Source organism: Convolutriloba macropyga, chromosome 13 (genome assembly GCF_964194025.1).
Source record: "Convolutriloba macropyga chromosome 13, txConMacr16.3, whole genome shotgun sequence".
Taxonomy (NCBI): Eukaryota; Metazoa; Xenacoelomorpha; order Acoela; family Convolutidae; genus Convolutriloba; species Convolutriloba macropyga.
In genome coordinates this window covers 39,283,542-39,310,980 of record NC_134480.1, presented here as the reverse complement: position 1 = coordinate 39,310,980, position 27,439 = coordinate 39,283,542, and the positions used below count along the sequence as shown (strand labels likewise).

General features: G+C 35.9%; 2 protein-coding genes across 3 annotated transcripts in view; one reads left to right on the top strand and one right to left on the bottom strand.

Moving 5' to 3' along the window:
• LOC142352004 (uncharacterized) overlaps window positions 1–9,587 on the top strand; it is a 174,955-nt gene extending 165,368 nt beyond the window's left edge. The window contains exons 12-15 of the mRNA XM_075404320.1: window positions 117–304; window positions 4,010–4,144; window positions 6,700–6,817; window positions 9,349–9,587. Coding sequence (XP_075260435.1) covers window positions 117–304; window positions 4,010–4,144; window positions 6,700–6,817; window positions 9,349–9,493 — 586 coding nt within the window. The 3' untranslated portion in view covers window positions 9,494–9,587. The remainder of the gene's footprint in view (window positions 1–116; window positions 305–4,009; window positions 4,145–6,699; window positions 6,818–9,348) is intronic.
• Window positions 9,588–10,156: 569 nt separating this feature from the next.
• LOC142352163 (DNA replication complex GINS protein PSF1-like) overlaps window positions 10,157–27,439 on the bottom strand; it is a 32,915-nt gene continuing 15,632 nt past the window's right edge. Inside the window, exons 2-3 of one of the 2 annotated variants that reach the window (XM_075404562.1) lie at window positions 11,255–11,641; window positions 10,157–10,672 (exon numbers count right to left, since the gene is read on the bottom strand). In XM_075404562.1, coding sequence (XP_075260677.1) covers window positions 10,312–10,672; window positions 11,255–11,641 — 748 coding nt within the window. In that variant the 3' untranslated portion in view covers window positions 10,157–10,311. The remainder of the gene's footprint in view (window positions 10,673–11,254; window positions 11,642–27,439) is intronic. The other variant, XM_075404563.1, reaches the window with a different exon arrangement.

Genomic DNA, 27,439 nt, shown 5'->3' with positions numbered 1-27,439 from the left:
ACGTAAGCATACGGCTGGATATTTTTTGTAGCCAAAATATTTGATGCTTACGATGGATACTGCCTATTATTCTATTAATTGGTTCAGAAATCACCCTACAAATTCTTCACATGTAGGTGCGCGGATGACACTGATTTCACGTGGGTGGGACAGGTGAACGATATGCAATCAGTTAGATTTACTTACGTCGCTCACAAGTTTGTCAACAGGTCCAGGGGAATGGAGGCATTAGATGAGACATACTACTTTTGCTATTATGAGATTTGTGACAAGACAGAAGGATACTGTCTCGATAAACTTACTGGTATGTACTACGCTTAGAAATAAACAATTATATCGAAAAAAGAATATTTCAGCACCCAACTTGTCGTGTGACCTAAAACTAAAGTTTTCAATATGCGCTAAAAAACGGAAACGATAAATTGAATTCGACTGACCCGGAGCCAACTTTCTCGTCCGGAAATTGTCGCTTTTTAAAGTAAGAAAACTATCGGTAAGTTTGGTTTTAGTTAGACAAAAACGACGAAAACCTTTATGTTTTTTTTCTTCGCTATTGTCGGCATGTTCGAGATTGAAACGTGAGAAATAATCGGTATGTTTGATTTCTCAGATTCGATATGTGTGTTTATAGTAGTAAGAAATCGTTGATATGTCTGGTTTCAAACCACAAGAAACAATGGGAAAAAGACAAGCACTTGATTTTTCATGGTCATATCACAACTCAGTGAGTGCGATTAAATGAACTGAATCATCAACCATGTTCAGCAAGTCTGTTAAATTTTTATATTGAAAAACAGAAAAACGTGGAATGTTTGTTCACCTGGTTTTATAAATGCCGAAAGTCAATTAGTTTTCGGGTTTTTTTTCTACAAAATTGCCTCGAAGGGGTACGTTTGAGAGTCCTTGATTAGAAAAGCATCATATCATTTCATCACATTATAAAAAAATTAAAATTCTTTATGAAAGAATCAGAGAATTCAATGGTTTCAATTTGAACATACCGAACCCAGGAGACCAAACATACCGACATTTTTTCCATGTGAAAACCGAATATAACCCAATCTAAGTGACCAAATATAAACCGCTTTCTTTCCTCTAAGAACAAAGATACCAAACATTTTATGTCATTTTGGTTTGATTTTCTGCGTTACGACAGGAAAAGTTATTTTGAATAATGAGGTGAAGTTAAGGTAATTAAGGTATATCAGAAGTAATTGAAGATGAGGCACGATCATTTGACACATAGAGAAATTGCAATTCCAATTTTGTTGTGGAAATCAAATCAACAGCTCTCGCGGCACTAGCTGGTTGTGACATTTTGAACTAAATAGATGAAATACTTTTAAACGTAACAACAAAAAATACTTTCGTAGGATAAACATTTTACCTTTCTTAACAAAGCCCTTACTTTTGTTTTTGAAAAAAAGCAATTGTTTCTCAGAGTTAAAGATATAAATAGTTGAAATATTTTAAGTTTTCAGCACTGCCCAGATTCAAAATCAGTTCTGAAAGATAAAATTTTTTAAAATTGACGTCGTTAAATGCTTTCTCTCGGTGATCTGATTTCTAAACTTTTGTTTCCAAAATTTCACCATAAAAATTCAAAGTGAGTCTTTGCTGTGGAAAATTAGAAAATTTTGGATAGAGATTAAAAATGAAATCCTTAAATGTGTTTCACTCAAAAGGCCAAGAATCAGAGTTTGACAATTTTGCAAAAAAAATTGCAAACATAATTTTGCCATTAGCTGAATTGAATAACTTCACTGCAAATTTAACAAACTGAGTCCGACTTGTAAGAAATTAACTTTGCGGTGGATTTTTTAAGTTGAATTCTAGCTAAGCATGATCGAAAACAGATCATGCAAGATATCTACGAAAGCGTATAAATCTTAAAAGATCTTGGAAGATTAAAAACTGGACCCGCTCAAGAGGAAATTAAATCTTTTGTAATGATCATCGTTATTGCGAAAACTTGTTCCCTAGTCTAGACCTAGTCTAGTTCAAACTAAGGCATGAACAACTGTCCTCGACATGTTTTTAGCATGAAAAAATTTGTCTAGACTTTGCGTGATGTCCACGAGTTTGACTGGAACTAAAATAGCCGTACTCGAACTAAAACAACCGTGACTAGAAAATAAAACGTGTCCTGGAATTTGGCTTGACAATGAAAATTCTGGAATTTGGCTGAACAATAAAATATATCCAGGACAATAAATATTCTATGTGCATTTTTAAATGATACTTATGGCGTAGTTACTATACCATACATACTCCTTCATCTTTTTTACGATTTAGAAGTACTAACAATTATTCAATAATCTGCATCACATTTTTAAAAGATAATTTATAAATTTAGAATGGAAAAATAAATAACAACACTTTCATCATTGCTAATGAGAAGCAGGCCAATATAATTAAACTACGTAGTTTCATTCAATCAAATATTGTTGCAATGTAGTCCTGCTGCGATGACTGCTTTATCTTAAGAATTGCGAAAATAATAAAGTCTTTTTGCAGTTTTTCATTTATTTTAAGTTGGACTACTCTGGTGCAGTGCTGTTCAATTTTTCACCGGTGCTTGTTCTGTATGTACAGAAGGAGAATTTTTCTTAAACATCTGAATTTGCAAAAAACAGACTTTTGAAATGATTTTTGAGCGACTCATGAGAGAGTATGCTCGAGCTTAGATAGTTATTAAAAACCCTGCTTAACCCAAAATGCCTATAGAAAGACTTTAACGAATAAAAACCTTGGCTGGACTTATGGAAAGAGTTAGTTTAATTCAATATTTACCAGCGCCCATTGGAAACTTTCACATCTTTCCATAAGTTTCAGGTCTAGACTTGGGTTGCGTTTTGGATGAGGCTAATATAACTAAGTTACAAACTTTGTCTTCTGTCTAACTTCTAAATGGCCGAGACCAAAACCAAATGTCGCAATTTTTATCCATGAAAGCATTAGCGATGAAAGCACTCCCCTATTATACTGATGAAACACGTGAATGCTTATTTTGTGATAGTACTAGCTGTTTTGCACTGGTTTTGCCTCTCATTTATTGGTTTTCGTCTGCAAAATCCTCGATTTTGCCAATTTCCCGCGTTTTCAAAAATCATGTTTGTGCACCGATTGAAAGTTTAAGCATTTGTTCAAAAATTCCATTATGATTTCTGTATGAACAGAGGAAGCAACCAAAAACCGCCGATCCAGCCAGGCTAAATTCATGAAAAAAATGATCTCTGAGCTTAATCTGCGAAATCATTGAACAAAAACACTTATATCAGTACTGATATAGCGTTTTACAATAAGAATATCATGGATCAGTGCTGGTTTACTATAAGACTAGGGTCCGGGTTTACTAATGGGATTCGGGCCACCAGCATTGTAACCCATCCTTTATTACAATGTACGCTGATTTTTTTCTTGAGGTAGATGAGGAGTTTCGGTTCAAAATTAACTTAAGATTTTATAGATTCAAAATGAATATGTCTTGTAGACTCATGAAAAAATACCTCGTCACGCGTCGCGTAACTGTATTTGTAGTTTTAAGTAGATTGATTTGAACAGATATTTGGATTGAATTGAGTACATTTTGAATTGCTGGTAACAATGAACATCAAGATGATCGTACACTTTTTTGATTATTTTCTACCGCTCAAAAAGTATAAAAAATTGTCCAAAAAACTGTAGCTTCAATAACGCTAAATGGTTGAATGTATTTTAATAGCATGTACGCTCATGTTCAAAAATTTAGTGAAAAATATTAACTGCCTCAATGATAAACTATATTTGAGCGACAGTTTTGAAAGTGCGTTCGTTGGTTATCACGACAAATTTATTTTCTAATTCTGTTTCTAATAGTTTTAGTTTACTGCTAAATGAAAACAAGCAGTTAATTCACTCGCTCCGACAAACAGAAATAAGCATATAGAATTTGATGCAATTGATAAAATTTGAATTTACCTGTCTAAAAAGAACGAACTCAAAACTCAACCTAATGTTTATGCAACAGATTGGCTTCCTGGGTGTTCGGCCGATCGTTCAAAGAGAAGCTCTGGAAGCAGCTCTAATTTAGCTGGCATCATTAGCATCCGGGTCAACTTCCTTCCAGAGAATGCAACAGCACAGCCAATCTCCGAAGATGAAGGTAGAGAAAACTAGCCACCTCCCCGCCCTTCGAACTACCCCCCCCCCCCGAGATATGACTATTGATAATTCACACTCTTTTACCGCAGTACATGTTAATTGTAACGTTAGGCCAACTTATCATTAGGCTATAGTCCTCCCATTGCAGCCCACTCTTACATGGCAATTTTAGTCAGGGGGGGGGGGGTAATTCCTCAAAAGTCCTCCCATTGCAGCCCAACTCTTACATCATTTTACCCCCTCTGAACAAATTACCCCACACTCTTACATCAATTTACCCCACACAGACGAATTACCCCCCACTCTTACAACAAAATGGGAGGATTTTAGGAAGGACATTCGACCCGGGTAGTCAGAGTCACATGGAATACCATCAATGCAAAAAACGCATTGGTTTGATAAACCATGATAGAGAAGATAAACCTGCTCAAGACAAATTAGAGAAGAATCCGTTTACGATGGAACAAACATTACAAAGCAAAAGCAGTCCAGAAAAACCTCAATCAAATTTGACCGAGAATATAATTTTTTTTTGTACTTTTATACATGGGATTTAATTGAACTTTGCTGAATTGGGTTAGATTCAAAAGCTGGCCATTTAGAAGGGTATTAAAAACAGAATTCAACAAAATCAGAAAACTTTAAAACAGCAGAATCCAGGCTGCAAAACCGGTAGCCTTAAATCCTTTTTTGTTTTTGAGCGCAACGCGATTCATTTTTCAACAACTTCAGTAAAAAAAATTGCCAAAAAGTCCCGCAGCTTAAAATTTCGAAACAAACTCTCAAAACTTTAACACAAAAAAATAATCAGTTAGCGAAGCTTTACTATCCATTACAATTAAGTCCATAATTAGCTGCAAAACCGTGGAATTTAGGAAAACTTATTGTGGATTTTAACAACGTGTACTTTGATTACCAAATTATGGAATTGGGTTACCGAACTTGGCAACCGGATCCCATTTTTGAATCTAATGCAATTGCACAAAAACTAGGAAAATCATTTTTTAGAAGTTTAAGCTACAAAGGATTAATGCTATATTCCGAAATTTAACGTAACCGAATTCCACGAGGGCAAAATTAGTCAAAAGCAATTCAGATCTGCCTTTACGGCGTAATGAAATCTTGAATCCGTTTACGATGGAGCAAATCAAATTGAGCAAATCTTAAAGCTTAAAGAACAACGAAACACTCCGTTAGCGATAAAAATATTAAATATTCTGCACAATAGGTTTTTTGGTACCATTTTTGTGTCTGATTTTTCTTGTTTGATGTCTCTTTTGCCAAATGGTTTTTGGATTGCTGCTGCCTTTTTAATAAGGTGTATTCATACAATTTTCAAACATTTTGAGCTTGCAAAACGGGGTAAAGTCAAAGAACAGTGAGTATTACGTTTGATTAGAGGCGCTATACTAGACTTGGTTCTTTTAAGTGCTTAGTTTGCTGAAATCGTCAATTCAGAGAGTCAATTTTGTAGCTCATAAATGGGAATTTTTGAGCGGTTTCATAGAATTTTTGATTTGTTAAATGGGTGTTAGTTTGACGCCAGTAAGAATTCAAAGACTTCTTTTGCAAGCTAGAAATTCTTTTTGTCTGCTTTTTCAGGTATACGTATTGATAACGCCAGCTCAAAACTGATACATTTATTTTTTTGTCGCACGAATTTACATGCTGAAAAATTCTAATCCTGACTTTTGTTTAAACTTTGTAGAATGGAATGTTGTCGACCTTTTTGTAAAACCAAGATTCAAACCTCGTTTTGCATTGTTATCGTCATTTGTTAATTTTTGGGCTGCGAAATATTTTTTTGCAGTTTTATTTAACACAACAACATACTGTAATGCTATTGCATGGTTGGCAGGCATTTTGAAACGTTTGCGCTCGTAGCAATTTTTTTGGACTCGATATTTTATGTCCCATAAACAAATAAGCAAAAACAACTGAAGAGTTTAAAATTAAAATTATGTAGTTACACACAAATTTACCCAGGAGACAAAAAGCGTTGGCATTCAAATGACATTATTGATGCTCAATTGGATGTTTTCAGGTTTATCCAGGGTTTGCTTGCTTCAAATTTATTGAGCTAACTCTACAGTTCTCCCTATAGAGCTGAAACAACCGAACGTTCTAAAAACGCCAGAATGTGCAATTGAGCATCGATTGTTAATTGAATGTGAACGTTTTTTCCCTATAAACCCAAGCATCTGTTTGTATCTTTATGTTTTAAATTTGAACTCTGGCCATTGACCTCTCTCCACAGAATTTTGAAATTAACTTTTTTTAGAACTGATTTCCATTTTTAGAACTGAATATCCATTTTTTTAGAACTGGATTATATAAGTCCCATAAATTTGCAACGCAAGAGAACGTTCGAAAACTACAAACACTAAAATGAGCATCCATTTGTCATTTGCGTGCCGGTGTTCTCTTCATTAAGTTCAACATTATCTGATTTTTTTAAGTTGTGTTTTCCCGTTGAATTACTTCTTATTGCTTTTGAAACCTTTGCTTGTGTCGAGACTTTAAGGTAGTCTATAAATGTCAGTTGATTTGTTACAGAATTGCTGAGTGACGCGGCACTGGCGAGTGTTCTGGCGATAGTGGCCATGATAGTGGCTTCTTCCTTCTTGGTTGTATTCGTCATGATACTCCGCTTCCAGAATGCAGCTTTCGCAAGGTTACAACTTCCCACCGTTTCACCCCAAACCATTTAACAACGACTGTTTCAACCAGATTTTGATTTTTAAATGAATCATACAATATGTAACATTCAAATTGTATCATTCAAATTAACAAAGAACATAACCGACTAACGTAAGAAGAATTGCTCTCGAACGATTAGTGGGAGCTTGAATCTTTTGCAGCCTGCTTTTGTCAGGGGCGGGGAAAGGGCTCAAGTGACGTAACATAGGTTATTTTATACCTCTATAAACTAAAAAAAACTCAGTGAAAGTTTTTTTTAGTCCCCCATTCAAACCGATGAACTGAAAACAATTAAACTGCTTGAAAATGCAGCACGTGATAAAAATATCTCTCTTCAAGGAAAATTTTTCAATCTTCCATTTATTGCTCTCTTGTAAAAAGCCAAAAGAATAAACACCACTGTGCAGTTTTGTTTAACTCAAACCACTCCAATTTTTCGCACGCCTTTCATTTCATGCGTTGAAATTCAATAAAAAACTGTTGATAGAGACAAAAACTTCTCCAATACTCCTCCCCGAGTCGTAAATAGACCATAACGTTTACAATAATTGCTTCAAATTTCGTTCGACAGCAATTAAACTTGCAAAACGCAGGGTTTGAAGGTAAAATTTTGCGGACTAAATAATTTGTGGTGTTTGTTAAATTTGTTGATGAGATTACAAAACTGGTTGTTTTAGGAGAATTCTTCCAAACGTGTAGTTCCAAACTATTAGTTTCGCACTGTTATGAGTCGGACAAATTGTTAAAAGATCTTTTAAAAGGACAGCGAATAAACAAATCAAATTCGCTGAATTATAAAAAAAAACATAACCGACTAACGTCGGGCGAAATGCTCTCAAACGACCGGCGAGAGGTTGGCTTTATCAGTATCTAGCCACGTTTTAGTGAGGCTAGCTTTGCTTGATTGGACTCTGCAACTTTTAGTTTTAAAACCTTGTTAGTAAACAAATCAAACAAAAAACTGATATTTTGAAAATTTCCAAAATACAAAACTTAAAAAGCTTCCAGATTTTGAAGTGAAAATGTTCAAAACTATTTTTTGTCTCTGGAGTTATGTCAAGTAACCCATCTGCAAGACTTGAAAAACTTTGTTGGCCAGTAATGCTCGTTAAACTCAGAAAAGGACAAAAATTTTCAAAAATTTCGAAACCAGTCTCAAGTTTTAACAAAATCTTGCTAAAATTCAAGATAATAAAAACTTCAAAACCATCTCATTGTCTTAAGAGACTATCCAGTATCCCTATTTAAAGCTTTAAATAGTTTCACCGGATCATAAAAATCCATAAACTTGGAACATGATAATTTTCCGAAAATTTAAAAAAATTTTATCAAAAAATTGCAAAAGCTGGAGTGGAATGTTGATAACCATTCCACTAGCTCTAGAAAGTATGTGACAGCTCATCGTAAAACCTTGGAAGAGGTCCCTAGGAGCCTGGTGCCCGAAAAAATGATAAAAATTTCAAAAAGATTTAAAAAACTTGAAAAATTGCTTATATTTTTTAAAAATTGAGGATATTAAAATCTTGAAAAACATTTCAAAAAATTTCAAAAAACTTGAAATGCCAGTTTTATGAAAAAAAAAATTGGTAAAATTTTTCATAAATTTTGAAAATTATTCCAAGCAAAAAAATTCTTTCAGTAACTTATTATTAAACCCTTGGGGATGTTTTCAGGCCCTTGGGTCAGGAAAGACGTGAAAAATGAAAAATAAATGTCAAAAAAATTGAAAAAATTTGCACGTTTTGTCAAAAAAAGCTAAATTTCGTGATGTTAAAATGTTGAAACCATTCCACCACTCAAAACTATACAGTAACTTATTATAAAACCCCAGAGGAGGTTCCTTGACACCCAGAGCAGAAATAACTCAAAAAATGACAAAAATTTTTAAAAAGCTTGAAAAAATTGTAAAAATTAGTATTAAATTGCGTGTTCTTAGCGATCGGTTGTTCGTCAGTATCCACGTCAGTAGTCATTAAACTATTAAGCTTCCCATTGGGGTGCACATGCATTTACACCTAAAAACCATTAGAGCACATGTTTAAACATTAGTAGCTTTTCTTGCAAAATATAATTCAAGCAGAAGTCAATTAACCGCACGTGAGAAAAACTCTCGAAACCCAAAAATTTGTTAAAACGTTCATTTTTACTCAACTTTTAAAGCAGTTTGACAAAATTGCATGGCATCAGACTACTCGTTTTTTGCTCCCTTAAATACTCTAGAGTGATTAAAATCACAACTCTGAATGTGACTTCTCATGGACAACAAATAGTTAAAAAAAAGTGTGAACAGATCTAAAATGACAGCGCCCCAAAACAATCCAACTCTTTTGGATTGTGAAAACCCAAGAGAAGGCCAATAATAGCTCACGTAACGTGTACTACTATGTACTTTTTAAGAGGCAAAAACTTAAAGAGCTTGGTATAGTTTATTTGTGTTACCAGTAATTGGAACCATATCAACTAAACTCATTATATTAAAAAATTCTACCGAGGCTTTCTTTTCAGGTACTTTGAAACGTTGCGAGGACAGCATCAACAATCATCAGACCATCGAGGAAGCGGATACTCCTCGAACACGTGGGGGTCAAACAACACTGTCAATAGCGCCACTATGGAACTTCCACGCTTGAAGGCTCATCACGGATACTGACAATGATTGCCGCAGTTCTACTATATTGCCACCATAAAACCACTATTGCTGTCCTTATGATTGCAGGGTTATATGGCATTTTACCTACCGCGAAAATACCCAATATGTCAAAATTCTTTTATCTTTATGTCAAAATAATTTCTTGTATCCAGGAATTCGAGAGAGTTCCGATTTTTTAAAATTCGCATTAGCAATTTTCCATTGCAAAAAGAACAAAATTTGAACTGGCAAAATTCTTCGGAAATTTTTTCTGAAGTTTGTATACTACAATATATTTTGTCATATTAGGGAAATCTCGCATTGGGTCAATTGGCCTGTCACTAACTGTAACTGCAGCTTTCGTAAAGTGAATGCACTTGCAAGCTTTGCTTCTCCATTCGTAGGATATTTAGAATCTTATAATTATGCAATGCCAATATTTCTGAACAAGAATGCCAAATGATAACCAATGATAAACAATCATAGAATGACTTTTGTTTTCAGCTTAATTTGAGTAAGAGTGCAGATCAACATTTCATATTGCTTCATTTAATGTATATACTTTATCGTCACAGATTACAAAAATATGCTGAATTAAAATTTAAAACTTATTTTGTTCACATCCACTTTGAAATGCTGCCTGTTAAGCTGATATCTCAGCTCATACTAACTTCGTAAAAGACATAAAACCGAAGAAAAATAAATTTAAAACTAATCTACCACAAACTTCAAGAAAATTCAAAACAATTTAGCAATTACAAAGCCAGTTTTCAGAAAATCATTCCGCTGTTAATTACAGAAACACTTATACCCAACATCATTTGTTCACGGTGCACTATTTAGTCGGGACAAACTTCCAGCACTCCCATTTTTATGAGAGGTTCCGCTTCAGCTAAAGGAACCAGCAATTCCGTCCCTTTTGTTCCCAAAACATTCACACACCCATCACCCCGTTCCCACTGTCTTCCAATAATTCCAGCAGCCGCATTGCTCGAAGAAGTACCATCACTGCCGTCTATATCTTCCACGCATCGCACCCTGACTAAGAGCTGCTTGGGTGGCTGGGTGTCCCTTTGGAGGTCAACGACACAACCCCCGAAAGATCCCTCGTTGACCTGGTCTCCTACTGCTTCCATGTACTCGCTCAAAATCCGACTGTAATCTGTGAAAAATTTCTTCTCGGATTCTGAGAGGTTGTACCTGAAAAAAATCAATTTTTTTCAAAAAGCAACATCGATATAGGACTTTATTATATCCGATATTATCGACATCGCGAGACATAAGGTAAACACAGCAAAACGATTAAGTTTAAGCGATTAAGTTTTTAAAAAGTGACAGAACTCGTGAAAAGATGAGTTCAGCAATTTGTATGTTGAATCATGCAACCATAGTTTGGTGCACGAATCAAAAAGCAGAAATCGAATGAGATCCTTCTGAAATAAATGTATTTACCGAGTTTTGCTTGAGTTCAATTTACCAATTTGCCTCTACAAAAATCAAAATTATTAACATTTTACAGAAAAAAAATCGACTTAGATTTGAATATGAACATAACCGAAAACTTTTTGAAATAACTTTCACTCAGATTATTATTCCTCTACATTAATGACATCTTGTCAAAAGCGTAAACATCCTATTTTGACCACGCTTCGCAAAAAACTGACAATTTGTTATACCAACCAAAATCGACCATCTCCATCTGCGGGAAAATTTTGAGCCCCAACACATCGAAAGTATTCATTTTAGTTGCTAGTTGATTTTTAAAGCGATTTTTTGAACTACCGATTTTTCGTTCCGAAACGAGATAAACAGAACCCCAAGACGGCATTTAACGCCATTTTTATGAGAGGTTCCGCTTCAGCTAAAGGAACCAGCAATTCCGTCCCTTTTGTTCCCAAAACATTCACACACCCATCACCCCGTTCCCACTGTCTTCCAATAATTCCAGCAGCCGCATTGCTCGAAGAAGTACCATCACTGCCGTCTATATCTTCCACGCATCGCACCCTGACTAAGAGCTGCTTGGGTGGCTGGGTGTCCCTTTGGAGGTCAACGACACAACCCCCGAAAGATCCCTCGTTGACCTGGTCTCCTACTGCTTCCATGTACTCGCTCAAAATCCGACTGTAATCTGTGAAAAATTTCTTCTCGGATTCTGAGAGGTTGTACCTGAAAAAAATCAATTTTTTTCAAAAAGCAACATCGATATAGGACTTTATTATATCCGATATTATCGACATCGCGAGACATAAGGTAAACACAGCAAAACGATCAAGTTTAAGCGATTAAGTTTTTAAAAAGTGACAGAACTCGTGAAAAGATGAGTTCAGCAATTTGTATGTTGAATCATGCAACCATAGTTTGGTGCACGAATCAAAAAGCAGAAATCGAATGAGATCCTTCTGAAATAAATGTATTTACCGAGTTTTGCTTGAGTTCAATTTACCAATTTGCCTCTACAAAAATCAAAATTATTAACATTTTACAGAAAAAAAATCGACTTAGATTTGAATATGAACATAACCGAAAACTTTTTGAAATAACTTTCACTCAGATTATTATTCCTCTACATTAATGACATCTTGTCAAAAGCGTAAACATCCTATTTTGACCACGCTTCGCAAAAAACTGACAATTTGTTATACCAACCAAAATCGACCATCTCCATCTGCGGGAAAATTTTGAGCCCCAACACATCGAAAGTATTCATTTTAGTTGCTAGTTGATTTTTAAAGCGATTTTTTGAACTACCGATTTTTCGTTCCGAAACGAGATAAACAGAACCCCAAGACGGCATTTAGTTCTCTTAGAGCCTTACGGCGCACTGGTCTCTTATCAATGTGATTCACCGAAACTGTTAAGAGACAAATTGATCGTGTGAAGGGCCCTCACCAGCAGTTCACTCAAAACCCCGCCCGCTAGCCCCTATTATCGTTCAAAACCAAAAGTACACCCCTCGCTCACCCTACTTTCACCTCGCTTAAGCTATAGCTAGTTAGTGGGTTGTTTGTCTCTTGAATCTGAAAGTCTTACAACACCGTCAGATTCTAAATTCACAATAAATAGGCGAAAATTATCATTAGTTTAAAGAACGAGCATTTCTATTCTTAGTTAATTGAAGTTGCAAAAAATTGAATTAAATAAATGCTTCAATTCCTTCCAACATTGTTTTCAGCTGGTTTTTGATCATTATGCTCCTATGAAAGTTTATTGTCATAAATCAAATCTGAAGCCTAAATGGTTAACTAACAATCTAAAAAATTTAATCAACAAAAGAAATAAAGCACATGGCTAATGGTCCAAAGATCGGAATAACGCCAGTTTGCGAAAGAAATTTCTATTTTTGAGATACCGAGTTGAAAAAGAGAGCAAAAGATGCAAGCGTAATTACTATTTTAAGAAATTTGAAAAATGTCTGGGTGACTCGAGGAAAGTTTTCAAAATATTAAATGATCATCAGGGCAAAAATGAAAAGTCAGATCAAATACAAATTTTGGAAACAGAGTTCGGACAATTAACAAAACCATTTGATATAGCGCAAGAAATGAACTCTTTTTTCTCTTCTGTTGGAGAAAAACTCGTCAATTCATGTGTTCAAATTCCCTTAAATAGCAATGCTTTCAGTCAACACACTAATTTTTCAATCTGGTTCTATGATACCAATGTAAAGGAGATATCTGATGTCATTGATAACCTATCAAATAAAACTTCTTGTGGTTTAGACGACGTATGTTCCAAAGTAATAAAGGCTTGTAAAGACGTAGTGGCTCCCTATCTATCAAAACTAGTTAATATGTTATTCCATCAGGGTATTTTCCCTACTGCCTTGTCCATCGCAAAAGTTTTTCCCCTTTTCAAATCAGGAAATAAAGCTTGCTGTAAAGACTACAGGCCCATCTCTCTTTTAATATGTTGGCGCAAAATCTTTGAAAAAATAGCTTACTCCAGGATCTATAATTATCTTGAAAGCAACAATCTCTTACACAAGAATCAGTTTGGTTTTAGGCGCAAGCATTGTACTATTGATGCCATAGCTGAATTTACGGAAAAAGTAAGATCACATAATGATAGAAAAACAACGGCAACTGTCTTCATTGATCTAAAGAAAGCTGAAGAATACAATTGACCATGAAATCTTACTCAGAAAGTTTGATCTTTATGGCTTAGTGGGTCCTTGTAAAAATTGGATGAAAAGTTTTCTAAGCAATCGTAAACAGTGTGTTGAAGTAAATGGTGTAAGATCTAAACTGTCTGATATAAAATACGGCGTTCCTCAAGGTTCAATTCTAGGCCCTTTGTTGTTCATCATTTATATAAACGACCTCCCTATGGCATGTAATAGCAGTGACTTGTTTCTGTTGGCTGACGATACTAACATTGCGGGCATTAACTGCTCCAAAAACGAGCTGGAAGTGGATCTAGCTAGTGTAAACACTTGGCTGTTAAATAACAAATTAACACTGAATTTAGAGAAAAAGGTGCATGTTAATTTCAAAAATGTGACTCCAGATTCTAGTTATCTAAACATAGCTGGATCGTGTCAAGTTTCCCAATCGCACTGCAAGTACTTAGGTATTGTTTTGGACAATCAACTTAAGTACAATTACCATATCGAAACAGTTCGTAAAAAACTTAGTGTTCAGTGTGGAATTTTGTGCAAGCTAAGGCACTTAGTTCCTAGAGTTTTCTTGCTGAGGTTTTATGATACAAACATTAAACCCATAATTCAGTATGGAATTTTAGTTTTATGGATGTACATCGCTGAATGCATTAAAGCCTATTCATATTCCTCAAAAGAAAATTTTGCGTACCATCTATTTCATGAAAAAAGACGAGCATGTTGGTAATCTTTTTGTCCAGAATAAAATTCTTTCGGTCTATGAACTGTATATATATGAGCTTCTGAAATGTGTTCTTCGTTCTGCTGGAAAATTTCATTCGGAGGAATATATGAATAACCTGTTTCAATATAAAGAAAACCCCCGTTTAACGGGCAGTGCTCAAAAAAATCTTCTAAAATTGCCTTCCAAGTCAAACAGGTTTAAAAGATGTTCGTTAGCCTATAGAGGAGCCAAATTGTTCAACTTGCTGATTGAAAACGGTGTTCTTGAAACACCTCTTGAGATAGATAATGCATTTTTTTTCCAAAATTGTTCATAGTATAAGGGATCTATATATTCTAGGCAATATAGACTTAACTGACTTTGTGTTTGGATAGTTTAAGTATAGTATAGTGAATAGAGCAGTCAGACTTCCTCCTAACGAACTTTTAAGAATTCCTGGCCACAAAAGTGGTGCGGGTTGTTCGTTGCAGGGGAGGAAGTCTGTCAACGTTACATAGATCTTGGGTTTTGGAATCTTGACACTTGGGTGTCAGAACCTAAATTTGATCAATGTAACGTACCCCTTCCCTCAAACAAATCATGCATCACTTCAAAGCCTCTCAGTATGCTCTATATCAGTCAGGTAGCTAAAATGCAAAACAATTTCAATTTTTTTTAAGTTACTCTTTTTTTTAATGTTTCGTTTTTTTTACTTGCTTTGGTGAGATTGGGATACTTAAATGGACTTAGTTGACTATTATTCATTTTCTGTAGTACAATGTTATTGGATTAGGGCAGCTTCAAGTGAACTAATTGGTTCCGTCTGCTGTCCTCTCTGTGCTAAATATATATTAGACTTTGTGTTGCTAGTATTATTATTTTGTATCAGAGAAATAAATTCTTCTTCTTCTTTGAACTTCAAGATAGTTTTCTCAACTCATGGTAATATATTACTCAAAATTTTGGGCTTTAATTTTGCTTTGAATTTGGAAGTTGTACAAAGTGCATGTGATTAACTCGGGGTTCCTGTTGACAAGTTTTGACCGGTTTGTTCCTTTCAAGTCATCGGTTTTCTCGTTGTCCCTTGCTAGAGGTATATAAAATTGACATCGCGAAATGAAATAGTATATATGTTAGAAGGCTTAATATTCGTAGAACGGTCGCTCTTTTAATATAAAATCCAACATCGGCTAATTTAGAACTGCTACAGTTCACTCCATCTTACGCAATCAAATTGACCAGACAGACATTTGTTGTTTTTTCAATTCATATTGTTATTTTCGCTCAAACAAAGAATTTTCAGTGGAATAAGTTAACAGCTTCCTATTTATCGACGTTTTAATATGAATGCTTAATTTCTTTCAAACAAAGGTCACACCTTCCCATTTTTCTCCAAGTGTCGAACAGTTTGAAAATCTTTATTGAAATTGTTTTATCGTAATCTATTTTTATCTCTCCAAACGTAACAATACCTCTCCTTAAAGCCTTCTGCCGAGTTCTGCAATTAATTTTTTTTATCGAAAATTACTTATAACCAACTGCATAAAGTTTACAGATCAAAATAATAATCACCTTTAATTTTTTGTGCCATATCTTAAATCAACATAGATATTCTGCTAACTATTACGTTAAATTTTGAAGTAGCTATTGTTCTGTTGAATAGTACGAGGTTACATTGATGAAGCAGATGCTGAGTTATCATTGGCTTATTTGTAAATTTTGAGAATTTTGAGAGGAAGTTGATACCAGTCTAGAATACTTATTGTTCCGACCCCTCTTGAGGGGGGAGGAACTATATACTCAAATGGGTTTTTTTTTGTTCAGTCAATTTTCGCCGATCGATATATTCATCGTAGAGAGTTGAGACTGGTATCATTAGAAAGCTCGTCCAGCGTAGAATATGGAATTAAAAAGATTTTTTTTATTTTTGTTTTCTACAGGGAGTTATCGAGGTTTAAACTTCTGAAAAAAGTAGAGTGAATTCACGTTGTTTTATTCACATTTTCCAAAATTTTTGCCTAATTTTTCGTCAATTTTGCTAAAATTTGTTGAAATTTTTAAAAATAGTGTCGTTGATTTTATTTTTAAGGACAAACAAGCCTTGTTGATTACCCTGATTTAATTTTTTGGTCAATATTTCAAAATTCAGCCTTTTTCATCAAAAACAGCACGAAATAAGCTACTTTAGTCCACTTTGATAAAATTTGCCGGCACTACACCCCCAAACAACACTAATACAATTTTTGTAGACTCAGAGGGGGGCTATTCCTACATCAACTTCCGCTGAGAGTGCTCTGTAATTAAAACTTCGCCGTTTTTTGCCAGCATTACTCGTTTTTTATCAAAAATGCAGAATTTTTTTTTGAGTTTTCAACTAACAAATTATCTATATCTACAATATTCGAAAAATCAATAGCTCCTAACGGACAATAAGCATTAGCAGGGCTAGTTTTGGGCCAATCTTGGACTGTTACAATCCAAAAAGAATTCGGATTGCAATCAGTCGGTCTTTTTTTGAAAGACCTTTTTTTAATAATAAAGAACAGAACATATCAAATGAAAGGTCAGGAGTGATAGTTCCAATTGGCTTCCTAAGCAGCTCCAAGCTAATTCATTCAGTTTTTTAATTGAAAATTTATGATCGTTTCGACTTTTAAAAATAATTGATTTTTAAATAATTAATGGCATAAAGAATTTTCCTCTTTTTTCTTAATTTGGTCAATTTGCAGCTTAGTGTCAGCAAAGAAAGAATGCTTCGTCATTCTACTGATTTGAAATTTAGTCTCGATTGCGTTCTTAAGCCTGAAGGTGTTGTTTTCTGGCTTTGATACTACTAGATTTCAGATTTTTTTTGTTTTCAGAAGTTTGCCAGTTTTTCACGTTCTCTAGTCACATCATCACATTACTGACAGTTCTCATATCACATTATAAGCGTTCAAAACGAAACACAATTGAACATATTAAAATTCTCACAGATATAGATTATCGTTATAACGGCCTAGACACTTCTTTCTTCAAGAAATTAATTGAATTTTTTTTATTTGTCTTTAACTGTCATTTCTACTTTGTCATTTCAGTTATGAAATTTCCTGTATAGTGATGGGTTTCACTGGCTTTTTATGGAAGAATAGACGAGCCGATATTCTGATATTAGTAGATAGCTGATGGCTTTCACGGCTTTGAAAACAATCCTTTTCCAAAACTAAAAACAAAAAACTTTTTAACTTTGCAAGTTTGTTCTTTTTATTTTTCTTTTTGGTACCTAATCTCGTTAATTACAGGTCAAAAATGACATTATGGGTGTTAAAAGAAGGCGTCAAAAAGGATTGATGTCCCAAATACTGTTTTTTTAAAGAATGCGTTATGACCTTACTGACTTCGACACCGGTTTTTCAAAAAAAGTAAATTATTTTGATTTTTGTCATGTTTGACGTTCTTTTTGTAGACGCATGAATTATTCTGGATAATTGCAGGTCTCAAAGAATTCCTTTGGATAAATAAACGACCCTATTTAAATATTTCGTTTTGCAATTAATGTTTTTCATGACTTTGGATATAATTTTGTTTCGAAAAAGAATCAAAACTATTAATATTTTTGCTCTTTTCTCTTTTTTGTCTACTTGTTACCTAGTCTCACTAACAAATGGCCAAATACTACATTACCGGTGTTTGAAGAAGGCGCAAACGAATATATTTTGAGGACCGAAATATGGCTTGACGGTTTTGACAGCGTTTTCTGGCAAGTTTCAATTGAATTTTTGTTTGTTGTTCTTTCTTGTTCTTTTTAGCTGCTGAAAGAAACGAATAAGGACAGGTCCTAATGCCCTTCTATAGAAGCATTGGTAATCTTAAACCTTTGGGATATTTTACTTGATTTCTAATGGCTTTAATTACTTTGAAGTTAATTGTTTTAAAATAAGCGAATTTTTTTAACTTTACTGTTTTTGTTCTTTTTTGTCTAATTGTTACCAAACCATTTTATGGACTGGTCCGTATCTTTTCTGGTGATTTATAAGTTATTGTGTTTACTTTTAGGTTCATCTGACGGTATGTTGACTTTGTTATTAAATTTTGTTTTTTAAAACGGTCAAAAAGTTTTTGATGTAATTAATGTTTGTTGTTGTTGTTTGATTTTGCTGTTCGTCTTGACTCGCTTTCTTAATATTGGCATATCACAGCAACTTAATGCTTCAATTTTTACTCCACTAAGTTATTTGTTTTGGAGGCTATCTTATCATTCATACACAATTTTTTTGAAAAATACTTGGGCTTTTCTGGCTTTTTTGGGATTCCCAAAAAATATTTTTTGGGTTTTCTTTCTGTTCCTCATTTGGTAGACAATTATGCCAAAATTGTGGATGGGAGGGGTCGGAACCTTATGTGCCATCGCACATTGCTGAGCCGCCTTGTTTGCTGAGCGGAACAATTGCTTGCTTTTAAAATAATCAGGTGTTCTGTTCTGCAAAATTTTTCTTTTCTTACCATAACATTTTTCCCCAGCTAAAAGTTATCAGTACTGAACGCGTCTCAAGAAAAATTCACATCTTAATTTAGATACACTTAATTTACTGATTAGCAATTCTGCGGATATGTAAAATTTCACAAAGATGTCTCTTGAACTTTCATTTTTTTCTCATGTGACATACTTTGATTCCCCAGTTCAGCTGTCAATTTATCCGTTGTATTAACCAACAGTTAAGATTTTGATAAATACACAAATTTAAATGTGTGACCAGAAAAGAACTAAACAATATTAATTGTGCTTCAAGAGGTCATTGATGTAGTAATGAATATATTGATCTGATTGCCATAGCAACTTTTGAAAGAACTTTATTCGGTTGAATTTGAAAACATAAATTTCATTCTCACAATCCCAATTCCCAAGAAGTCTGCAGTGCTCTTTTGCTTTTATTTGTTCTCCATTGCAATTTACAGCACCAAAATAACACAGCGCCGTTTTCTCTTGAAAAGAAACGCAAACTGGTTTTTTCTCAGTATTCATTGCGTAATTGTTTTGTTTGAGGTGCTCATGCGTTTGATGTCAAAACATCGAGAGCACAATTTTTATTTCGCCATGTTTTTCCAAAAAAACTATCATCTGCAAAATTAGAAAACTTGATCCCCCAATTCGGCGCACATTGTATAGACATAAGTATTGAAAACTTCTATGGTAACTCCCTGCAAGGTTATTCTGGTAGGAGTTTCCTACTAATATTTAGGTTCCGTGTGCAGTTTTTATGTTTCCTTTTCAAAATATTTTCTTAAGTGTTTAGGTTCGCAAGCGTCCGGTATTCTGCTAAGATGAGAAAATTTCACAAGTTCTGAGGATGGAAAACAGCACTAAGTTTCACAAGAATCAATTGAAGAATGAATGAATCCGTGTTATGCATTTCGTATTTATACTTTTTATTTACATTTTTGTCCAATCAGAATTGAGTTCATTCTATTAATAGATAGTGAATATTTTATAAGTTTTATTTGAGTCTTCATGCTCGATACTGCGGCTATCTAGAAAAGCGTTTAGCATGGGTTGGAAAACCCATTAAGTAATGAGTTTGAGTCTCTGTTTCAGTTTTCATCAAATTTTTTCAGTTGAGAATTGCTGAAGGTAGTCTTTTTCTTCCATTTGTCAATGTTGGCGTCAGTAGTAGAATAGAGTCCATTAGTTGCAGTGTGACGCAGGTGATTAGAAGTCAGATTTGCATAAAATTGAGGGAAGTTTTGTGGTGAATGGAATTGATGGATGTGGTGCCATAGTGTCCTTTCCTGATTGGATTTGTGGGCTCAGGGGATATAATTTGACAGAAATTGAGGTAGATTGATGGAAGGGAGGGTTATTAATCAAAGATTGGAATTGCATTTGAATAACTAATGTATTCTGTTTGCTATCGGTCACGAGATTTCTTTCAAGAGTTGGGGTAGGGGGCATACATTGAACTAGTTTTTTTTGTCTTTTATTATATGAAACGTTTGTTTTCGTTATTCTGAAGCCTCGTTATTGTATCAACTGTTTGGACTGTTATATTTCAGACTAAAATTGGTATGGCGAGACAATTATTGGGAATAAAGTATGCGAATGTGTTATCAAGTCAGTCAGCAGAAAGGTATGGTTAAGAGCAATATGAGTATGGGTTTCAGTATGATTATTTTCTGTAAGAGATTTGATCTTTTAGATCAACACGACAGAGAATGGAATTGGTGGCATCTATTAAGAGTTTTAAGGGGGAGTATTGTAATCGGGAAAAACTAATGAGCATTGGGTGGAAGGAAGTGCCTTGGGTAGATGGCACTGGTGTTAATAATTGGGAGGATCTGAAATCGAAATTAGTAAGTGAAGGGCGGGGGGGTTTAGTTGGGGCAAATGGTTGGCCTAAGGTGCCACTTGAAATAAGGAACGAGGAGATAGTGGGCCTAAGTAATGATTTCTGTAGAAGTATTAATGAAATAAATAGCCTGTACGAAGTAAGAGATTTTCTGTCGAACTTGTCGAACTATGAACAGGCCTCGCGTATTTATACTGAGGTGTATCCCTATCAAGGTTTAGACGATTCAGCGGGCTGGACATTTAATGTTAAGGGAATTTTAAATGGAAGCGTGCCCGAAAATTTGCACTGTACCAGAAGAGATGCTATGGTACAGTTTGGTCCATGGTGGACCCGCGCCCATATTGAAATAGGCGGTGATGATAGCATTTCGAAAACAGTAGTGGGAGAGAAACTGTTCCTGATTTGCGGTAGTTATAAAACATCGATAGGGTTTGACAATGTAATGGGGACACCTCAGTATTTTATGGATTTGATTAAGCGAGGGCCTAACGCTAGTGACTTAGGGACTGATATCTGGTTTTATTTATCAAATAGTTCAAGCGTGCTCTGTCAACCCTCCCTTTGTAGCCACGCTGTTTTGACTATGTCCGAGGGTGTTTCTCTAGTAACTGGTTGGGAGGCGCAAGATTTACAAAATGTTGATGTGGGTCGGAGAACTTTCAATTCCTTTGGAATTGGAGTACGTAAAGGAGCTGTTAAGAAAATTTTAAATGATAAAGGGAAAAGAGGTTTACTCGAATGGGCTTTGGAGAGGGATATAAAAGTAGGCGGCTCCACTGATGTGACAGAGCACGTTCAATCATTAGTGAGAAATGATTTGATAATTAAGACTAAATCATATAAGCGTAAGCCTAAATGGGGGGGTAAGCGAAAAACAACCAAAAGTGACGACCTCGTGGACGACGAGAGCAAATTCGTCTATTCTTTCCTCCCGCCAAAGGATTCAACTCTCCTTTAGGGTGAGTTGTGATTATTTCTATATCGCATTTTTGCTCACTTTTCTAATGTATAAGTGGTTGCCCGATGTAGTAGGACTTTTGCTTCGAAGTCACTGTAGTGCTGTTTAGATACTAATATAGTTAGGTAATACTAGTTTGATGTAAAATTGGAACAGGTATAGTTTTTTTTTTCCTTTTTTTTCCAATTTTTTTTTCTCACGGTCTCCATTTACGTAGTTTGATCAATTAGTTGCCCGAAGTGTTTTTGTTGTTTCCGTGATAATAAAAATAAATTTAAAGCATTCGTGAAACAGTATTTAATACAAACTTGCACAAATGAAAGAGGTTATAGGGCTAGTGTTAGTATTAACTTAAAGTTTTAAGTTTTCTGGTATATATATATATATATATATATATATATATATATATATATATATATATATGTATATGCGATATTTGATTTTGAGTTACATTATAAAAATTGTGAGGGTGATGGAGGTTGTTCCAATGATTATTCTTCGAATAAATCGGCATCGTTGTGTAGGTCATATATGCCGTCAAGGGGATTTGTTGTTGGGTTTTCAAGTGAGTTTAGGACATGATGATATCTTGTAAACTCGGGACTGAACGTTACTGTATGGCACGAGTGGTCTGTATCATACAGTTCTACAAATAGCGATATTCTGCCGTTGTTGCGGACAATGTAATCGTCGAATACTCCGACAACTTCGTTATTTCGAATCCAGAGTTTTATTTGTAGGGAAAATGGGAGGATTGTCGGGAGATAGTGTCTGTCTGGGTCGCTAGGTTGAAACCAGTTGATGAAGGCCGCGTTGTGGCCTTGTCTCGCAGCATGTGGAAAGTTGGACATGGTTGTTAATTGTTCGTGTTGATCAGTTCAAATTCTCCGTCTAGGAATTCGTCTGTGGAGTTTTCTATGAAATTTAAAATAATGTTGTATGCAGAGTGGTTTTTTTCAAATATTACTTTTTCCTGGGAAGTTTCTGTTACTGTGGATGCATAAAACAAAATTGTTTTGTCTGGTAATATGGTGTAATTGGTAAAGAAGCACAGCTTCAGGTCGAATTCAATCCAAAAATAAATGAAGAGAGGGTAGCGGGTGGATGTTTTCTCAAAATATGGAATTGTCTCCTCGAAGTGGTCGATAGATAAAAATTCGGGCGTTGACGATCGGGACATTGGCAAGTCTTCAATTGTTTAGTTAGAGACTGTTGGTGACGGGGTATTGTAAACTTCAGGCGGGATCGGAGAAGTGGAGGAAGAATAGTCTGAAATGATTTCGATGTCGGGGGATTCAGGGTTATCAGGGATGTTTGTTTCGGTCATTTCGTCTTCGTTGGGTGTCGGCTCTACTGCTTGTGCTGTTGCGGGGTGTTGAGTTATGAAATTTAAGTGGGAATATTGGGATGCTGTTTGGATACAGGTTTGAATTTCGTGCCACGCGGCGGAGTCGTAAAGAATGTTTATGGGGAAAGTTGAAAGGTGGACAGTATTGTTAATGATAGTGTCCTGCCTTACTTGCAGCTGGACTGAAGGTTCTTGGTTTATAAAAAAGGCTATTATGTAGCTATCTATGTAAGCTGGCAAAAAATTGTAATGGGTGAAAATCGGTTGCTCTATTTCTATAAAATATTCGAAAATTGGATCGCTCATAGTTTGTTCTAAGTGTGCATAAATTTTGTTTGGTACGATTGCGAAAGAATATTTGAAATTGTAGCGGGCTGTTTCGGAGTGGTATAACGCGGGAAAATAAATGTGTGTTCATTTGTCCGTTCTTTTTCTTCTTTTTTCTGTTCTATTTTTCCACTGAATTCTGATTGGTGGGGTATTGCCTGTTATTCCTTCAATTTGATTTTTGCACTAAGTTGAACTGAGCTAGTTAGGCGCAACTTCTTCAATGCTTGAGCTGATAGCGAAGCAGCGCTCTGGAGGTTCTTGAGATTGGTAAGGTAACATTTTCTTTGTGTTTTCTAAAATTTGTGAATTTCAGATTCCTTATTTTCAATATTCGAATTGTTGGATATCTGTGGAAAATTTATCTTAGGAAAATTTTTATCCGGGCTCCACGAGGAGCTCGAGGAACCGTTATTCTTTTTTTTTGAGTCCGGATTTTGGGCTGAAAGTTTGAGGGTCGTAGCTCTTCTAGTTTTCGAGATATCGCACTTTAAAGTTGAAATTTTTTTTCGACACTTGTAATTTTTTTCAAAATTAGTCTTCCCAAGGGAAATTTTTTGGACTTAGGCGTTTTTGCTTCTCAGGTTTTTGTAAAAAAAATTTTTTTTTCTTTTTTTTTCCTTTTAAATGAAAGTTTTTCCTCTTAGACACTTCCGGTGTTCATGGTTCGAAGCGGGTATGCTCCGTAATGGGTGGGCAATTTTGGTTGCGTATGGTCGGGTATATGAGTATAAATTGGTTGAGAAGTGACAGGTGGAGGTCTGTTAATATGTTCAATCGTTAGTGTGGGCTCTTCCGATCTTTTCAGTCGTTTGATGTAGTCCCTCAAAAAGGTGTACGGTGTACGTACTCGTGTGCTATCGTTGTCCTGCTGGGTGTCAAATTCGTTTTTAATTTCCAAAGGCAGAACAAGTGAACATTTATGTAGTGGATGTTCAGGATGCTCTTGTAGATATTCTTAGTCATTGATTGCAACTACTTGCACTGGCTTCGTTTTGATCTTTCTCCCTTCGTGTGTTATTCGGAAAGGAAACCGGCGGTGTAGTTTTGCCCATTTATGTAAAAAATGTGAGTATGTGAGATGTAGAAAAACACTTATTAGGAATGAAAGGAATCCAAATAATAATGACATTTGCCATGGAATGTATTCTTTCAGTCTGTTCTCAAGCTTTGGTTTCAGTGCTTGAATCTTCTCCAATATTGGTTGTGCAATTTTTTCGATCGTTTGTTTGCTGGTTCTTCTTGAATCAATTTGTTGGAATTGTGGCTGTATCTGATGTAGAATTTGAATTTGTGCTTCTGATCTTGATGAGAAACTTGGTAATTCTTCAAGTGGCGGTAGGAGGTTAAAGATGGTACTTATTGGGTCAGGTAATTGGAAGTCAAGTCGTATTGCCGGTACCGAATCGCAAGCTGTAAGATCTGATCGTAAATGAATGTTTGGTCCACGCAGTTGTTTTCCACATCCCAGTGTAATGATGCAAACTCTGCATCCAGGATGCTCAATCCTTGCTAAGGGATTGCTGCCATTCCCTGCGCTCTCGATGAGTGTGTAGTCGTCGCTTGCCGACGTAATTAACCAACGACCGAAGCCGAGATTGCGAGCCTTTTCAGTCAATGGCAATTCGATTACATCCAATTGACAGCGTTGCAATGCCAGTAGCTCGTCGTCGTGGTATAAAAGTGTAGCCATGCAAGACTGATAAGTCTGCTCTGTAGGTATGGCTTTTGTGCATATTGCATATTTTTGGGACCCAATACAATTTTCGAGCTCTTTGTCATCGATAAACGCGAGTTCTTCTCCGTCGTCCGAGACGGCCATGTATTTGGCTTCTAAACGCCAAACTAATGCTTTGCCTGTATCCCCGTCTGGCATGGGGATGGGAATGGCATGCAGCACATTCATAACTGTGCTCTTTGATGCCATCGGTATGGCCAGTGTCAGGATCAGACCTGAATCAATTGCCTCAACTTGTGTGACCAATTTTGTCTCATAGTACGAGAGAATGTCTTGAATTGGTACTGCAAGTGACAATCGGTCCTGTAGCCCATTTTGTTGTAAGTGTACCATTGTAAGGATTTCATGGAGCTGCTGACGAGGTACCAGCGACATAGGTAATAGCTGGTTCATGAGTGGTGTTAGTGAATTCAGAACGTTTATTCTAAAGGTGTACAGAGCTGCTCTGTAGGTTTTAATGTTCGCCAGAATTGTCTGAAAGATATTGCTTAAGACAAGACTGTGTTGGTTTATTTGTTCGCGTACATAAAGGTATTGTACGCAATTTCTCATATGGTGGACATTCTGACGGAGCGCAGTGAACTGCCCCTCTGCTAGCTCCCAGTTCCTGTTTTGGGTTTTAATTATCTCGTCCTGCGCCTCTTTTATTGCTTTAAGTTCTCCCGAGACCAAAAAGAATTTTTCGTTCTGTGAAGTTGTTATATGTTCGACATGTTCTGTCAGGTATTGGAGGTAAGCCATGGCTTGTCTGATGTTTTCTTGGTTTCGTTTTACCCGTTTGTCGCATCCGCCAAATACCGATTTGATAAAGCACAGGAGTTTGTCTCCTGCGCCAATGCCAATTCCCAGAACTGCAGCAGCTGCGGCTGCAGCGGCTGCTGCCCTTGGTTTTCGAGAAAAAGTTGTGTCCGTTGCGGCGTGTGAGCGGAGGAGTTGTGACATTTCTATTTTTAAGGTTTCGATATCCTGCTGTGCGAGTTCGTTTTCCATGATAGCTTGTTTCGCGATCCATTGTAAACCAGATGTTGATTCAGTCATGTTGGTATAATTGAGTGGGCAACCATAATTCTTTGAAGTCCACATACTTGCCAGTTCTCGAGTGAGATTTGTAAGTTTCGACTCTACTGTTTTATTGTAGACTGGGTAAGGGACTAGGATTTCTGTCTTTACAAATTTTTCTGTTAAGAGAATTTTTTGATGTAAGTTAAAAAGTACACCATCTTTAGTTGCCACTGCTGGCTGATTACTTGAGGTGGTTTGAATATTTGTCAATAAGTAAAGTAGGAAACAGGCTATAGCTTGTTCTGGAAGGTAATTGAACATGGTTAGTGAATGGAGTTTTTTTTTTTTGGGTTGAGAATGCTGCTGATTTCGAAGTGAGTAAAGTTGAAGAATGATTTTACTAGTTATTTTTGTGGTATATATAGTGAATACAAACGATTGTCATTGGGCGAGATAATAGCCAATAAGAAAGGAGCAGTAAAGTAATGACGTCATAGTAAAGAATCTTCTGTATCCGTTGCGTAGTCCAGAGTTTGATGAAGATTACCGTCAATTTGTTGTCTATGGAGAGTTAGTGGAATGACCCGCCTTCTGTTTGGTAAAATTGGACCTAGGTCTATTAATTCTCTGGGAGGTACCCTATGCCTTAATGGCGATGAGTGCCTAGGACCTTGGAAATTAATGTCTGAGTCAGTTTCTGTTGTTTCGAATACTGGATCGTCGTACGATGCTACCTCGTTATATTCTTGGGAGTTGGTTACTGCTGATTCGTTTGCTGAATTTCGCAGAGAATCTTCCATTCCTGGTGTTTGTTCAGTTGCATCATTGTTTTGGGGCATTGAAGTGTTGGTTTCCGCAGAATTGAAGGTATCATCGATGTTTCCCGAGGCTATTGAGAAATAGAACTCAAGCGAGGACTCGGGGTCACTGGTGCTAGTTTCTATATCGCTGTTTTCTGCATCACTGAAAACAATGGAGAGGTCAGGGTCAGGGTAATGACTGAGTGGGAAGTAAGTGATCACTTTCACTTGCGGATCTTCTTCGGAAACTTGTAGGCTGTTATATACTGAGTGCTCTCTTGCCAATGCAAGGTGGTCGCTTCGTCTCAGGTTGTAGGGCCTTTGTGAGCCAAATCGTGCATCTGTTTGAGGGAAATTACTGTTTGCGGAAAAGACGTAATCTCCCACATCTATTGTTTCTGGTGTTTCTCTTGCTTCAGACGGCACGGAGCCTTCTACAAAGAATGTATTTTCGTCGTATATAGTTTCCTGTTGTATTTGTTGATGGTTTGTTGGCGGTTCTCGTGCTGAGAAGCTCGCTGTTTGTACATTTTGATTGAAACTGATTGATCTCGTTTCTGGCACTGTTCTGGGTAGAGTCATTGCTTCTTGGTTGATGTGGTTCTCGATCTGGTTATCAAAGAACTGAGGTTCTCGTTCCTCTTC